The 15,572-nt window shown below is 44.6% G+C and overlaps 1 protein-coding gene across 1 annotated transcript in view; it reads left to right on the plus strand.

The window, feature by feature from the left end:
* The window catches only part of LOC116999680 (neural-cadherin-like), a 54,762-nt gene that overhangs the window by 20,882 nt on the left and 18,308 nt on the right, over positions 1–15,572 (plus strand). Inside the window, exons 10-18 of the mRNA XM_033066610.1 lie at positions 1,154–1,324; positions 5,400–5,572; positions 5,675–5,842; positions 6,740–6,989; positions 8,222–8,349; positions 9,532–9,718; positions 9,827–9,970; positions 11,621–11,904; positions 12,670–14,287. Of these exons, the coding sequence (XP_032922501.1) occupies positions 1,154–1,324; positions 5,400–5,572; positions 5,675–5,842; positions 6,740–6,989; positions 8,222–8,349; positions 9,532–9,718; positions 9,827–9,970; positions 11,621–11,904; positions 12,670–14,287 (3,123 nt within the window). The remainder of the gene's footprint in view (positions 1–1,153; positions 1,325–5,399; positions 5,573–5,674; positions 5,843–6,739; positions 6,990–8,221; positions 8,350–9,531; positions 9,719–9,826; positions 9,971–11,620; positions 11,905–12,669; positions 14,288–15,572) is intronic.

A 15,572-nucleotide genomic window follows, 5' to 3' on the forward strand; every position in this document is an offset into this window, starting at 1 on the left:
TGTTGATGTTTCTAGTCAAAATAGGAAAATGGGATATTGCTATGTCCAGGACTTTGCAGGAGACTGGAAAGGACTACAACAGGGCAGAAGAACTCTGAGTATAGTAGAGAAACAGGTCTAGAAGTGGCCTCAAGAAGGCCAGTTTGAAATCTGCTAACAAGAAGAAAACAGCTGAGGTAGGGAGACTTGATTAGTAGGGAGGAAAATTAGAAGATTTGGAGAAATTTGTTTGATTTATCCACTATATGTTTTTTCTCAGTTTTAATCTGTTCAATGAGGTAGCCTCCCACTCCTGTAGCAGAGGTTACTTTGGTCACATCACTTGTGTCTTCTGTGGTGCGACTCTTCCTCAAAGTACAGTAATTTCATGACTATAAGGTGCACCAGATTATAAGGTGCACTTCCGGGTGTTGGCAAATTTCCAAACTTTGTCCATCTATAAGGTGCACCAGACTATAAGGTGCACTTTTTTTTTGCAGTGAGTATCCTCATGCAACAAAGTAACAAATTAGTAATGGAATCACGCGATTGCAGAGTTTACTGGCAGGTACTCAATTTGCAAACATTTTTTGCAGATTGGTGTAGCCTTTAAATGCAGCCCCAGGCGCCCTCCCCTGCTTATGGCTCGCACTTCTGGGTTGGCTCGGGGTGGCCGTGGCTCCCGTGGCACAGGGCTCCCGCGGTGTGGGGCGAATTTCCCAACTTTGTCCATCATATAAGGCGCACTGGATTATAAGGCGCACTTCCAGGTTCGGACCAAAATTTTAGTCAAAATGGTGCGCCTTATAGCCGTGAAATTACTGCAATAATGGTTCAGTTACTTGTACTACCACTGGAGTAAACCTAGGGAGACCCTTCAGTGAGAAGGAGAAAGTCCTGTGCTCCACGAGATAACAAGACACACAGACTGAGCTTCTATCAGGGCAGCAGGAAAAAGGTTTCACATGACATGTGAGGAGATGAGAGACAAGAACTGGAGTTGGTCTAGTCCAAGACATGCATTGCAGGGTCAGTGAGGATCAGGCTTCACGGTTGTGTTGCGTGCGGTCAGAGCTTCCTTTTGCACAGAAGATGTGCAGCTTCCTCTCTGCAGATCCAGTCCTGCTCTGTGACAGGAGGTGACACGCACAACAGGAGGTGTCTGTGTTCGCAGGAGCCATCACCACCACGCGGAGTTTCGACCGGGAGGAGCAGAGGGAGTACACTCTGTGTGTCACTGCCACCGACCGGGCGCAGGAGCCGCTGGTCGGCGTGTGCCAGGTCACCGTCCTCATCGCCGACCTCAATGACAACGACCCCAAGTTTGAGAAGAGTCGCTACCAGTGTGAGTGCTGCTTAACTACCTGTCCCACTGCTGCCACATGAGTCTCATTAGAAGGTTATTCCTCATAACAGGGGTCAGCCTGTTAGGTGACCAATCTTCCTTTGTTCCCCACCTACCAGTTACTGTTTAACCATCATCAGTGGAAATGTGCAGAATTAACCAGTCCTCTTTAGTTATTGCAGCTCTCTTAAAAACACTGACATACTTCAGTCCTGCAGAGGAGGCAGATCTGATCCCTTCTCTTTGCAGCTTTTCTCTGCCCTGCTCTTTTCAACACTGAATTTTTATTTGATGTCCCAAAACAAAACATGACATCCTAGCTGGGAAATCAACTCTGACTAGAAGTACAATTGTCATCCGTGTCTCTGCAGCACAGCACCTCTGTTTGAATAGACTGAAGTGGAATTTATGTTATGTCAAACAGCACAAAATCCTTGCTTTCTAGTCTGCCTTTGGCTGGGAGCCAATGTCTGCTGTATCTGTCCTGCTGAGCTAGCTTTTCCCATTTGCCCTGGTGACATTCCCTTTTTCATCCCCACATGATATGCTTTACATCAGTCTTTTGTTTAATTTGACTTGATGCTTCTCCACTAGAATCCTGCATTTCATTACACTTGGACTCTCTACATTTAGTGTCATCCACAAGTCATGAGCATAATCTGTAGTTGTTGAACTGGAACAGGTCCTCCCTTGCATAATTGCTTGAAAATAAAAAAAAACAAAATGTTGCCGATGCATCTGCCAACAACTTCACTTTGGAGTTTTTTTGCCACTGTGTGGAAATGTCACGGAGGGCAAAGCAGTGCCTTATTAAACTGAAGATGACTTATAAGAAAATTGTCCTTAATATCACATATACCAGCATTTTAGAAGGATAAATTGGATGTTTATATTTCAAGACTTATAACAAGAAGTGACATGCTGGGAAATGAGCTAAATATACATCCACACTTCAGAGTTATGTACAAGGACAGAAGGAAAATTGTGTTGCACCTTTGAAAGTATCTTGTAGTGACTAATTCTAAGTGCCAAATTCACTAAAATGTGTAGATTTTGAATAGCCATTTCTACAGTCTTACCAGCATCTTCTGCAAACCTGGCCAAAGCAGCACGGAGAAGCTGAGTAACAATGATCTTTCTAGAGAGAAATATTTTTGAGGACAGCAAACAACTCCCTGATGAAATGTTTGTGCAAAGATGAACCCTTTTCTTCTACCATCACACATGTCCTTCAGGTGAAACTGCCCATGACTTTTCTTTTTCAAAAGCTGTGAAGCTGAGAGGTTGCATTTGTAATTATCGTGGCTTCAGCACTTCCGAGGAACAGGCAGATTTTTTTCTTTTTTCATGAACAGAGGGCACCAGCAAAGGTTCTGAAGCAAAGGAAGTTTTTTGAGATGGCAAAACTGCAGATAACAAGGGCACATTATGCCTAGCACTTTCCCCAGCATTTCTACATAAGTAATCAATGCTTGAACGTCACAGAATTAAAAATAGCTTCTTCCCTAACCAGATCAAATGCCATTAGTCATAGGTTTCTATTTGTCCTGGAAACTGCTAGTTCTTTACTCTCAGCATTAGGATGTTGGTCAAATTCCTGATTTAGCCATGCATCTTACCATCTGTCTGCAAAACAGACATTAAAGAAATGTTTAACTGTATTAGAGATGGTACAGTAAATGTTAAAGTTGTGTCAGCAGCAAGCAAAGTACAGTAATTTCACGAATACAAGCCGCAGCAATTTGACAAAAATTTTGGTGGAAACCCGGAAGTGCGGCTAATAGTTGGGGGCGGCTAATATGTGAATAATTTTCTGACATTTACAACCCCAGACATGCCAGCCAGGGCGCAGAGCCAAGCACCTGCCAGTAAAAGCCGGCATTCCGCGATTGTTACAGTGTTACTGTGTTGCCCTGGCTCCCTGCAGGCAGCACGGGGGGCGGGGAGAGAGGCGGGAGAGCTCTCTTCTTCCCTCCTCTGCCGCAACCCAGGGGAGGACGGGTGGGGGGGGCGCCGCCATTGCCACGTCTCGGGGAGCCGACGGGGGCCCTGCGCCGCCATTGCCGCGGCCCGGGGAGGGGGGGGGGAGCCTCATGCAGCCATTGCCGCGGCTCGGGGAGGAGGCGGGGTGCTTTGTCCGCGCCCGCCGCCGGCGCCACGGGCGCGGAAAAGCTCCGTCCCCGCCCGCCGCCGCTGCCGTAGGAGTGGGGGAAGCTCCGTCCCTGCCTGCCACCGCGGGGCAGCGCCGACCCGGAGTGACCGAGCCCAGTGGCAGCGGCGGCCGGCCCCGAGTGGCAGCACCGGGCTGGGCCACCTGGCCCCGGCAGCGGCCCCTAGCGGGCCGAGCCTGCACAGCCTTAGCTCAGCCAGTAAACCCCGCCCTCCCGCGGTTCTGTTACTAATTGCACGCGGGTCCTCGCTGCGAACGACAGAGCGGCTTATATTCGGGTGCGGCTTATCTATGGACAAAAACCGAAATATTTGCCAACACCCAGAGATGCGGCTTATACTCAGTGCGGCTTGTATTCGTGAATTTACTGTACATTAAATGAGAGCACCACCCTTCCAAGTAACTTTGTCTGTTTTCTTACAATGCAATTTAACAGAATTTGACTGTTAAAGACTGCATAAACACACGCACACGCATACACACACACAAAAGCAAAAACACGAAAAAAGGAGTATTTTACAGTGATTTTTGGCAGTTAATTCCATTTTCATTGATCTATCTTAGTGCTGGTAAATCTCTTGTGAGATTAGGTTTGTCTTTTGCTGACATACCAAAGACAAGAATCCCAGGACAATTAAATGACACAGGGACAAGTGAAGCCAATTTAGTGACACAGGGATGAGTGAAGCCAGTTGAATCTCAAATTATTGTTCAGGGAGCAAGTGGTTGCTGTTGTTTGAAGTTGTACTACTCCGCTACTACAGAGGTAGGCATTTAAGGAGAAGACCAAAAGAGAAAACATGACCACCCCGTAAGCAAAGTGCAGTTCTGATTATCCCACCTCAAAAGTACTAAAGGAAACACATATCAGGGAGATCAAAGGTATGAAAGTTTCTGAGCAAGACACGAATTAACAGACTGATTGGGTTACCTAAACCCAGTTGCAGCAGCCTTCCCACTCTCAGTTTTTATACACTGAGCTGATGGAGTCAGTACCAGCAAACAGCTCAAAGACACAATCAGGCAAGACACGTAGCTACTTGAAGGAGGAATTGGGACTGGATGGCTGAGGATAGAGAGAAGAGCTGGACCAAAAATCAGTGTAATATAAAGACAGCTCTGGAAGGAAGACAGCTGGCAGGGATGCAATAGCTTCATATAAAACTGTGCCTTGCAGAGTAGAGGGGAGCAGAGGATGACTGCTCATGATTTCCCATCATTTGGTTGGTGTCCCTTCCAGAAATCAGGCTTTAGGAAGACAAAATTCATTACTCTTCTGTGCAGTGGGCTCTTAAAATGTGTGACTTTTCCACTAGATTTTTAGATGACAATTATCTGAGCAGGTTCAAAGAAAGATTGGTGACTTTAGAACTATGGGCAGAAAGACATGCCCTTTGACATAGATGGATTCCTGGGAACAGGGAGTGAAATCTAAGGAAAGAGACATACATAAAATGATCATTGCCCTTGCCTTGGGCAGCTTCTCCAAAGCACTGTGGGGTTGGAGGTCTCTTTGCTGTGACCTGAGTCTTTATGCTTTGCAATTACCTAGTGCCTCCCACTGGCAGCGCTGCCAGCACCACTTATATTCAAGATTACTTCAATTCACACAGAATCCCCTTTGGTGCCAACTGCTTTTATCATCAGCTGAGCCCAGCAGGCTGGGCTGTGATCTGAAGCAGAGGGCATGTGAGCTACTGTGGGGCTTGCCAGCACCACCGTGGGGAGGCAGTGCTGGCAGCACAATGTCAGTAAATCTGCATCACCTGCAGCTCAGCCAGGGGAGAGAGAAGGGGAAGCTAAAAGGTTAGTGACACTGTTGGTACTTTAACAGAGATATTTCTTTACAAAAGCAGCCTGATAAACCAGAGCAGACCTGCTGACAATACCTTTGTCTTTCCAAAGACTTCCTTAGTGAAGATACTCCAGTGGGGATGAGTTTCCTCCGAGTTGCAGCTCACGACAGTGACCAGGGTGTGAATGCTGCTGTCACATACTCAATGTTAGAGCACCAGCTGGAATACTTCCAGATCAACCCCAGCACAGGCTGGGTGTATGTGAATTGCCCGCTACCCCAGGTAACGTGAGACTCAACCCCTCAAACCCATTGCAGAGGGCTAATTGCAATCTCTTGGTGTGTACAAAATGGTTTTCAAGTACCCTCTGTCTCTGTTTGGCAGGCAATGCGCATTAGCCGCTATATTGTGGCGACAGACGGCGGCAACAGGAGCAGCACGGTGGAGCTGACGGTGACAGTCACCAGTGCACTGAGCCAGCCACCCCAGTGGGAGCAGAGCACATACTGGGTAACCATCCCCGAAAACACCATTCGTGACACCAAGATTGTGGTATGTTAAAAGCGTGATTACTTCCCTCCCTCTTCATTTCACCTCTTCCTCTGTTGTGCTCTGGGTCAGAAGTATGCGGATGCCCGCTCTGCAGCCTCGCTGCCTTGCTCTGTTCCCTTATGAGCCTTCAATGCTGTGTACCCACTAAAGTTTGTCAGGTGTACCTGCCGCAGAATAGGCTGGCATTTCAGCTGGCAGCAGTTTTCCCAGTGAATTCTTGCACAAATGGCCCTCAAAGTGTGCTTCTACAGGAGCAAGACTTGTGTTCTGCCAGAGAGGGAAATCCTTGAGCATTCCTGCTGAGAGCCAGCTCCTCACTCCTCCATCCTCAGTGGGCTGTGCTACCAGCTTGTGTCTTTCCTAAAGCTCTTCGCAGTTTAGCACAAGAGCATGCAGTGACATAGTTTGCTTCAGACTCTTCTAACTCAAACCAATTCCTTTTCAACACATACAGACTTAGTCTTTAAAGACAGTGCCTTCTATATATTGCTGCATAATTCTTGCTTTCCTCCTCCTGTATGTAATATTCAAGCACTTGCAAAAAATTTAGGGCTTGGGTTTTTTTTTTCTGTAACTTGCTGGGTAAAATGTACAACTCATTGGAGAAATGGTCTCTTTATGGATTGGCTTTGCTTTGGAAGGAGGAGAGAGGAGGGATTTCCTTTAGCTGTTCCGGCAGATAGATTTCCTGTTGATTAAACACCTTCATCAAACCTAGATATTGTAAAATAAGACTCAGCTCTGTAAATGTTTCTATTTTGTCTGTTCCCCCAGTCATACAGGCATGTGTGTTCTTGGAGAACATGCACGTATGTATGCTTCTGCCATCAAACTCAACACGTAACACTTGCAGCCCCGTGCTTCATGAATGTATGTGGTGGCTCTTTTCTTCTTCAGACCATCAAAGCCACATCCCCTCTTGGTGATCCCAGGGTCACGTATAATCTGGAGGAGGGTCAAGTTCCAGAGACTAACATGCCAGTTCGTTTCTATCTGAAGCCAAACAGAGCTGATGGATCTGCTTCTCTTCTAGTCGCTGAACCACTTGACTTTGAGACAACTAAGTTTTTCACCCTGACAGTCCGGGCACAAAATGTAGCAATGACTCCTTTAGCTTCCTTTGCCACTGTTTGTGTGAATGTAACAGGTAAGCTTTGCTGCTGTTCAGAACAATATTGTTACTACTTTTAGTATAATGCCACAAATTAAGGTAACATCCATGAAATGCCAAGCTACCTTAGAATGCTTTGTACATTTCTATATTGTAAAAAGTTCTGCAGTCATTAAAAAGGCTTGTGTGAGACAATTCCTAAGAATAACTATCAAATGTGGAGATGTGATAGTGCAAAAATGGGCTGTCTGAAAGTTTAGGCAGCACTAGTGCCTGGTTCGGTAAAGGTAATTAGAAAGATTTTCTTTCAAAAGGAGGAGAAATCCAGTACTTGTTCCCAAGCTATTGAAAGGAGATTAGTATTACTGGAAATAGTCTGTGCTACGGAAAAAGAAACAGCCCAGATAGGCTGGGTTTGTGTTGGATATCTGTTTAGGGGTTTTTGTTACATTCAGAATTTTCCATTGCATACTGAGATTACAACTACAGAAATGAAATAGCAAGGATCCTTATGATAAGTGCAATTTTCAAAAATCTGATCCAAACCTCCTTATTAGCAGGATCTTTTAAGAAGGCTCTATTCCAGTAGATCCACATAAAACTATAAATCTGATATTAATCCCTGCTTTTTGCAGGATTAGTGGAGTTACTTTTGTTAGGCAAACATTCAGATGAAAACATGAATAAATGAATTCTCCAGCAAAAGCGTTTGTCTTGCCCACCACCATGGAAATGAGAATGGGGTAGTAATTTGAAAGGGAATCCAACTTTCCTGCTTTACTTTATCGCGACATTGTCCTGTCTTTCACAATCCATCAATGCAAAACCCCTTCAGGCTGTAGAGCAGAATCTGAGCCTCATTGTAGGTTATGGACACTGTCTCAAAAGGTTTTTCCTGTAGTGCAGTTATTGGTACCACATTTTGGCAGAAACTTCATTCTGCTAACTAGGAAAAATCCCTTTTCAGTAACTTAGCTGTGGATGAAAGCCCTCCTGGTCCTGGCATTCATGGTATGTCTCTGGTCAAATCATTAGCCAGTATCTCAGCTGGGATAAGCCACTGTCTCCCAGAAACTGCCCAGTGTCTGTAAAATGCCTCCTGACTGCTACCATGAGAATGGGAAAACCCAGAGCAGGATTGCTTATTGCTATAAACAATGTCAATTCTTCCTCCAAACAGAATACAACTGCGGGGGGAAAAAACAAAACACAGTAAACAAAAATGTCTCCAAATATTTTCTTACCATGATCCTCATCACCTTTTTCAGATGTCAATGATAATGTTCCTTTCTTCATGTCCTCTAACTACGAGGTGTCTGTGCCAGAAGGAGCTGATGTTGGCACATCCGTGGTTCAGGTGTTAGCTATGGACTTGGATTCTGGCCTACATGGAGAGGTTTGACCTTAATTCACTTCTTTTCCGCTCAAGTGGCAGTATTGTACTTTGTGAGAATATGCAGTCAGCAGATGGCAGGGTAGTGAGCCACCAGCACTTCTTACAGCACTTGTTCAGTATTTATCTGTCTTATGGCTGATGTGCATCACGTGGGATGCAGGCAGAGAAGATGCTGTTTGTGATCTCAGGGTCCTGCAGCGTGGCAGCTCATCCTGATCCAGCAATCATGACAAAGCACTGCTGCAGGATGCTCAGGGTTGCTCCCATGACAAGACAAGTGGATGTGGCTGCAGGACATGTTTCCAAACTCTTACTTCTTTAGCTCATTTTTTAATTGACCATTAGTGATTATTGTCAGTTATCCACAACCATTTAAATATAGTCAATTAAATACCATCATTGGTGAAACCAACATTTGACCATCATCGCAATAATGACCCAACCTTAGGAAAAAGCAGAATTCTGAAGGGAATTTCTCATTTTCTTTGCATTTTCCTGAGTGATTTCTAAAAATCCTACTAGCTCTTCTGTGAAGAAATTGTAGCTAGTGGAGATCTGCTGTTCTAGAACTGTCATTTTGCAGCTTCTGAAGAGTAACCTGTGCGGTAGACAGTCTGGTCCTGCTCTGTGCATGACTTGGGGATGGGGATGAAAACAGTGTTTTTTCAGAGAATGACCTTCATTAAAAGGAAAAATGTGAATACCTTTCATTGGTGGAAGTTTTCATTTATGCAGTCTTGTTGAACAGGACTAGATTATTAGCTTTTTCTTTTGTTGTTGTTTTTGTTGGTTTTTTCTTTTTTCTTTTTTTGTTTTTTGAGATCAGAAGCAGAGTGAATTACTAGACGCCAAGAAGACACCAGGAAAATGCCAGTTCATACATTCTCCTGTTATTCATGATCTGTCTTAACTGATCCTACTGGCCACTGTTGGAGATTAGACACTAGGCTTGATGGGCCTTGATATCACTGGTACAGATGTTCTTCTGTTCGAGAATTCTGCCCTTTTAATATCCAAATGAACAAAAGACTTAGAAAAATCATGTTCAGATGATCTGTCTTTCCTCAGTGTTGCTACTTTGCAGGCAGAACCAGGAGGCTACTGAGGAAGTGGGAGGTCACAGCACTTGGACATACAAATGAAAACTGAAAATGTAACCTCTTTTAACTATTTCCTTTTTAGGTTCATTACTTAATATTAAAGGATGCTAATGAGGATTATCGGTTCTTCACCATTGAACCTGACACAGGAATTATTTCCACCCAGGCATCTTTTGACAGAGAGAAAAGAGCCTCTTACTTGATTGAAGTTCAGTCTCAAGACTTATCAGAATCCGCTAGACCTGGTGTTCAAGGGCAGCCCAACACAGGTAAATCTAAGCCATTCTATATTGAGCTTTTTAGCTTTCATAGGCTTGGATGGTATGTCCACCTCTGCCATTTCTACTCTGTGTGTTCCTCTTGCATCTCCTCCTTAGACACAGCCTACGTGAGGATTTTTGTCAGCGATGTGAATGACAACGCTCCGGCATTTCCTCGGTCGGTGTATGAGGTCAGCATAGATGAGGACAGGGATGTTGGAACTCCTGTTGTGACAGCAACAGCAAATGATGAAGATGAGGGTGAGTGGACCCTGCAGGTCTTTTAAAGTCCTTTTAGTGTCACCATGTGTTTGTGTGTGGGGCTGCCTTCTTCATGGACAAACAGTTTTCTGCATTCAGGCAACAATTCCACATTTCAAACATTTGTATAAGTGGGAAGAGAAGTTCTGGGCACATGTGAGTGTTTTCTTTACTTAGGTGCTCAGGCTTGTAGCGCAAAGGTTAAGTTAGCTGGCAATGTCTTTGGGGCAGAATGGAATCACCTGGAATCACAACACTGCTGTAACTTTACACTCATTCTTTCCAGAGCACATGCTTGCTTTTTTCTGACTCCTGTGCTTTCAAGATTTCCCTAGGAGTCAGTTCTATTTACCACTATTGTAGAATATCAAATGTGTGCTTTGAGTTAGTGGGTTAAATATACTTGTGGAACAATCTCACAAATGTGGGATGAAATGGCCAGAAATGAAGTCAGGAAGAAAGGGAAAATCAAACCTCCCATTTGGGCTCATACTGATGCCAGCTCTGATGGTGTGAAGCTGCCCCCACAGTGTGATGAGACCAGATGGGCAGAGCCAGTCCAACAGCATGTGCCACTAGTCAGTCCCTGTCTTTGCATTTTGGTTACTGATGTGAGCTGGTCCAGCTCAGCTTTCCCGAGAGAAACAAATCTATTGATTAAAAGAAGGCAGCTGGTAACAGAGTCCAAATGAGAACCACAGGGACGTGTTGCTGGGAGCAGGTGAGAGCTGGCCATTCCTTTCTGTGGCAGTGCTGCAATGCCTGTGCCTCTTAGTACCCATGAGGGAGGTGTAAAGAGGCCATTTAAAACCAGCTGCTGCCCTGGGGAGAATTTGACTAAAGCTGCTAGCAAGTGATGCTCAAACTCTTTCTGCAAAGGTGGCCAAGTCCTTCTGAGCACTAATGTTGACCACAGCCTTTTCACTTGCTAGCCATCCATACTCCTCTAGTCTTCTCATCCACAGCTGGCTCACAACTTAAAAACCTGAATATTCTTTTTGCTCCTAGCAGCTCACCTATTTCATTTAGGAAATGACTTTGTATACTGGAATGCAATGTAGTTTTTACTTTTCCAAATAAGTAAACAGGAAGCACTAAACGATTTGTTGTTGTTCCTAAAAGTTTTGTTGTTGTCCCTAAAAGTTTTGCAGCAATCAAACAACTGCTGTTGCACAGGTGGAATGTTCTAAGATGAATTCTTGCTCAAAATGGAGGACTTCTGCTATATTTTAGCACCACCCAGTGGTTTAAAAATAGTTAAGGGATACTGGCATTTGAAATGAGAGGCTTAGGAAACACTGAGTAAAAACAGCTTCTTGTATTTTCATAGCCTGTTACTTTATTATCGGAAAATGAATGCACAATAAATTAAAGGCACAATTTCTCCATTAGCAATCAACAAGTGTGCTTGTCTGTGTCAGTAAATTATACTTGTCAATATAAATGCAAACCTAGCTTGCCATATACTGTGCACAAAACCTTCAAATTACATACACAGATCATTCTGTGTATGTTTCTATGTTTTATCTCACACATGCACACCACAACAATCTGGGCAAATAAGGTTTCTCTTGGATACATGTCCATTGTGCATAGCTGGATTGAGCATTCATAGAGTGAACAGGGGGCAATTGTTTCTTTCTCTTGTAGGTGCAAATGCCAAACTAAGGTATCAGATCACTTCAGGAAATGTGAAAGGGGTTTTTGATGTGCAACCTGAGATTGGAACTGTCTTCATTGCTCAGCCTCTGGATTATGAACAAGAACAACATTATGAGCTCCGGCTTGTAGCTTCTGATGGAAAATGGGAAAACCACACTCTTATCATCATCAATGTTGTCAATAAGAATGATGAAGCACCAGTCTTCTCTCAGAATGAATACCAGGGCAGTGTCTTGGAGGAGCTCACAGATCTGCCTGTACTTGTCCTAAAGGTACAGCAGCTTCCACAAACCAGGGCAAAACCTGGCTTTGTGTTCAGCTCAATCCCATCCATTCACACAAATCCAAAAAGATAGTTTGTTTAGGGTGGGTGAGGCCTGGCCCTTTACAAAGAAGATTTGGCACATTTTGAGTAACTGTAGAAGCACAGAACGGTTGGCATGTGTACCTCATGCATGAAATGGTTAAATTTATGCTACCAAATAAACATTACCAGGGATTGTTCTTTGACTCCAGCTCAATAATCCTCGTTATTTTGTTGTTAGAGCAGTTCTTGGTAGGCCCAACTAGCAATCTCCCAAACAATCCCTGGATGCAAATCAGGAGCTGGGAGTACTCTCTGGCCTGTGCTGATTATCAGCTTGGAGATATGGGCTGTTTTCACGGCAGTCTGTTCACTCAGATAGAATCAGCCTCTGCTTACCTTTGTAGTTCAGTGCCAAAGAATTTCACAAGAAATATTTGCTCAGCAGAACTGTTATTATTTTCACTTGATTCTTCCTACAGTTTTCTGTCTTTCCAAAATATAATGGGGAGTAAAATGTATTAGTCTGTCAAAATGTCCTCATCTTGTTTCTCTAGGCTGTGTATGATGTTTATTGAAAGAGTACTTGAATGACTCAACCCAATAGATGCTTGCTGTTAAAATGCACACTATTCATTTAGCCTGCAGTGTAGTAGCTACCCTCAATAAAAGAATTCTTTTAAATAAAAGAATTTTTAAAATACAAACACTTGCCTGCTGTGGCTTGTTCCAGGTTTCTGCAATGGATCCCGACCAGGCAGCAGATCAAAATGCCATTAACTATTCCCTGCACGGACAGGGAGCCAGCAGCGAATTCAGCATCAATGAGAGCACAGGTGAGATCAGCGCACACAAAAGGTTGGACCGAGAGAAGCGATCCACGTGGCGCTTCCTCGTTCTTGCAACGGATGAGGGCGGAGAGGGGCTGACTGGCTTTGCAGATGTGATCATAGAAGTGAGGGACGTGAACGACAACGCGCCCCTTTTCCTCTGTGTGTCAGATGGCTGCTTCACAGGCCACATCCCTGAGGACTCTCCGGCTGACACTCCTGTTATGGAAATGACAGCAGTGGACCTCGATGACCCCAAGGCTGGTATAAATGCTGTGCTGACATACAGTATCATTCAGAACGTCAAAAACGAAATTAATTTGAACTTGTTCTCAATTGATTCAGTCAGTGGCACCATCTCTACAGTGCTCGGGTCCCTGGACCGTGAGAAGGAAGACAAGTACCTGGTGGTGGTTGAGGCCAGAGATGGAGGAGGGCTCACTGGGACAGGCACTGCCACTATTTTGGTGACCGACGTCAATGATCATGCTCCAGTCTTCCTGCAAAGGATTTACACAGCATTTGTCTCCGAGAACACCAGTGTTAACACTGAGGTGGTGGTGGTGTCTGCTGTGGACAGAGATGAGGGAGAAAACGCCATGGTGACGTTCAGCATCGTTGATGGGGACAATGACCACAAGTTCTCCATAGAGACAGATGAAGTCAACAACTGTGGGTTTATCCGACTACGCAAACAGATTGACTTTGAGAAGCCTCATGAGAGGGTGTTCAATTTGACTGTGAAAGCAGAGGACATGGATTTCTTCAGCATCACTCACTGTGTGATCTATGTGGAGGACTCAAATGATCATGCTCCTGTCTTCTATCCCCAGTTCTATGAAGTGGCTGCACTTGGGGAAGATGTACCAGTTGGTACCAAAGTTATTCAGGTTTCTGCCGTGGACTTGGATTCTGGCCTGAATGGGAGGTTTTTTTTCCACCTGCTAAACAAGTCTGATCCAGGTGGCCAGTTCTCTTTGGACAGTGATGGGTGGCTGATGGTTGCACGATTGCTGGATCATGAGACAGTGGCTCAGTACCAACTCATTGTGATTGCCACTGATATGGGACAGCCCCCTCTGACTGGCAGTGCCACTGTTTTAGTGACTCTGCAGGATGTAAATGACAATGGGCCAGAGTTCGAGGCACACTATAACCCAGTGATCTGGGAAAACACAGCTTCTCCACAGGTTGTTCAAATGAACGAGACCTCCACGCTGCTGTATGCCAAGGACCGAGACACTGCTGCGAACGGAGCGCCTTTCTCCTTCCGCCTTCTCGGCGATTTCGACAGCCTGGCCAGCTTCAGCTTGCAGGACTTGCACAACGGAAGTGCCAGGCTCACCGCACTGCGCACCTTTGACAGGGAGGTGCACAAGGCGTTCTACCTGCCCATCCTGATCACAGACAGCGGGCTGCCCCCCATGAGCTCCACCAACACACTGACCGTGAACATCGGGGACCAAAATGACCACCCGCATTCTGCTGGCTACATGGAATGCCTCATTTACAGCTATGATGGTAAATCACTCCCTCATCTTTGCTTCCAAGTGTCACGTAAGGTCAAAAGAGGTAGCTTTAAGTTTTACAGGAGAACTCTGTCCTGTTCCACATAAGTTGATAGTGGAGGTGCTACTGAAAGTTGATAGTGGAGGTGCTACTGAAGTTTGCTTAAATCCCAACAGAGAGCAGTAGTTTATGTGGGGCACAGGACTCTGGGCCACTTGATTTGTGGAAGAAAGTGAGCCAGTCTTGAAGAAGGAGCATAACTGGTTGCTTTTCTTGGCACCTTTCTGTCAAACTTGAGTAATGGTCTCTTGGTTTCAGATACAGTTTTCCGACACATTAACATATCAGGGGGGAAAAAATTACCAAAGTTCATAATGTTGCTGAGAAATTATGAGCCTGAATGCTGAGAACTTTCTGTCTCCTCCTTAAACTTTTTCTTTCTCCAGACTGAATTGAATTTTAGTGAATAGACCTAAACTGAACTCATATGTAAACTGCTGAAACATCCATCTAAGTCTTCAGCTGAAAAGTGCTGTTAGGGGGGAATTTTCTGTGAATGCTAGCTGCCTCCAGTGTGAGAGAAGCCATCTTTCCCTTCTTGCTTTGGCGATTAGGCAGCACTATTCTTGTGATCTGGTGCCCCTCACAATAAGCCCATCAGGAAAATAAACCACACAGGTATAAGTATTTTGGGATGCTTGATCCATGTTGGCTCAGGGCATTCCTTCCTCTTTTACTCTGCTCTGTGTCCCATGGTTTGATAACACATTAATTAGATTGTCTGTTGTGGCACACTAGGAACTACTTCTGAGTAGATGATGTGCAGACTCACATTTATTTGTACTGAAATGTTGTACTGCCTGTTGCATAATTACTCAAGTTCAGCTTATTGTGAAATCGGAACCAATTCAGTTTCTATTTGCTGAGAAACCCCACCTGTAGCTTAAATACCAAATGTTTTCATTAAGCCTGAATTCCATTTTAGTTGTTTCTTTAAAATCATTGGTACATCAGTTAATTTCTGGGAGGGACAATTCAAGACCTCAGATCTTTGATTAAATAAAACATAAAGGAGAGACAGAATCAAAAGGATCAAAAAGAGAATCACTGTATGTTACATTCATCTCCTGTGGGAATCAAACATCAGGGCATCCTGTGTGCTGTCTCCTGCAAAATGTCCAGTGAATGTCACCATGGTTGCCACAGAGGTACAGTTTTCTCACATTCAGTTCCTCGGTTGTTTGGGTTTGTGCTGTTCCTTGTCACGAGGTGAAGTCCTGCATTTATCATCTTTGTG

This window comes from Catharus ustulatus, chromosome 1 (assembly GCF_009819885.2).
Source record: "Catharus ustulatus isolate bCatUst1 chromosome 1, bCatUst1.pri.v2, whole genome shotgun sequence".
Taxonomy (NCBI): Eukaryota; Metazoa; Chordata; class Aves; order Passeriformes; family Turdidae; genus Catharus; species Catharus ustulatus.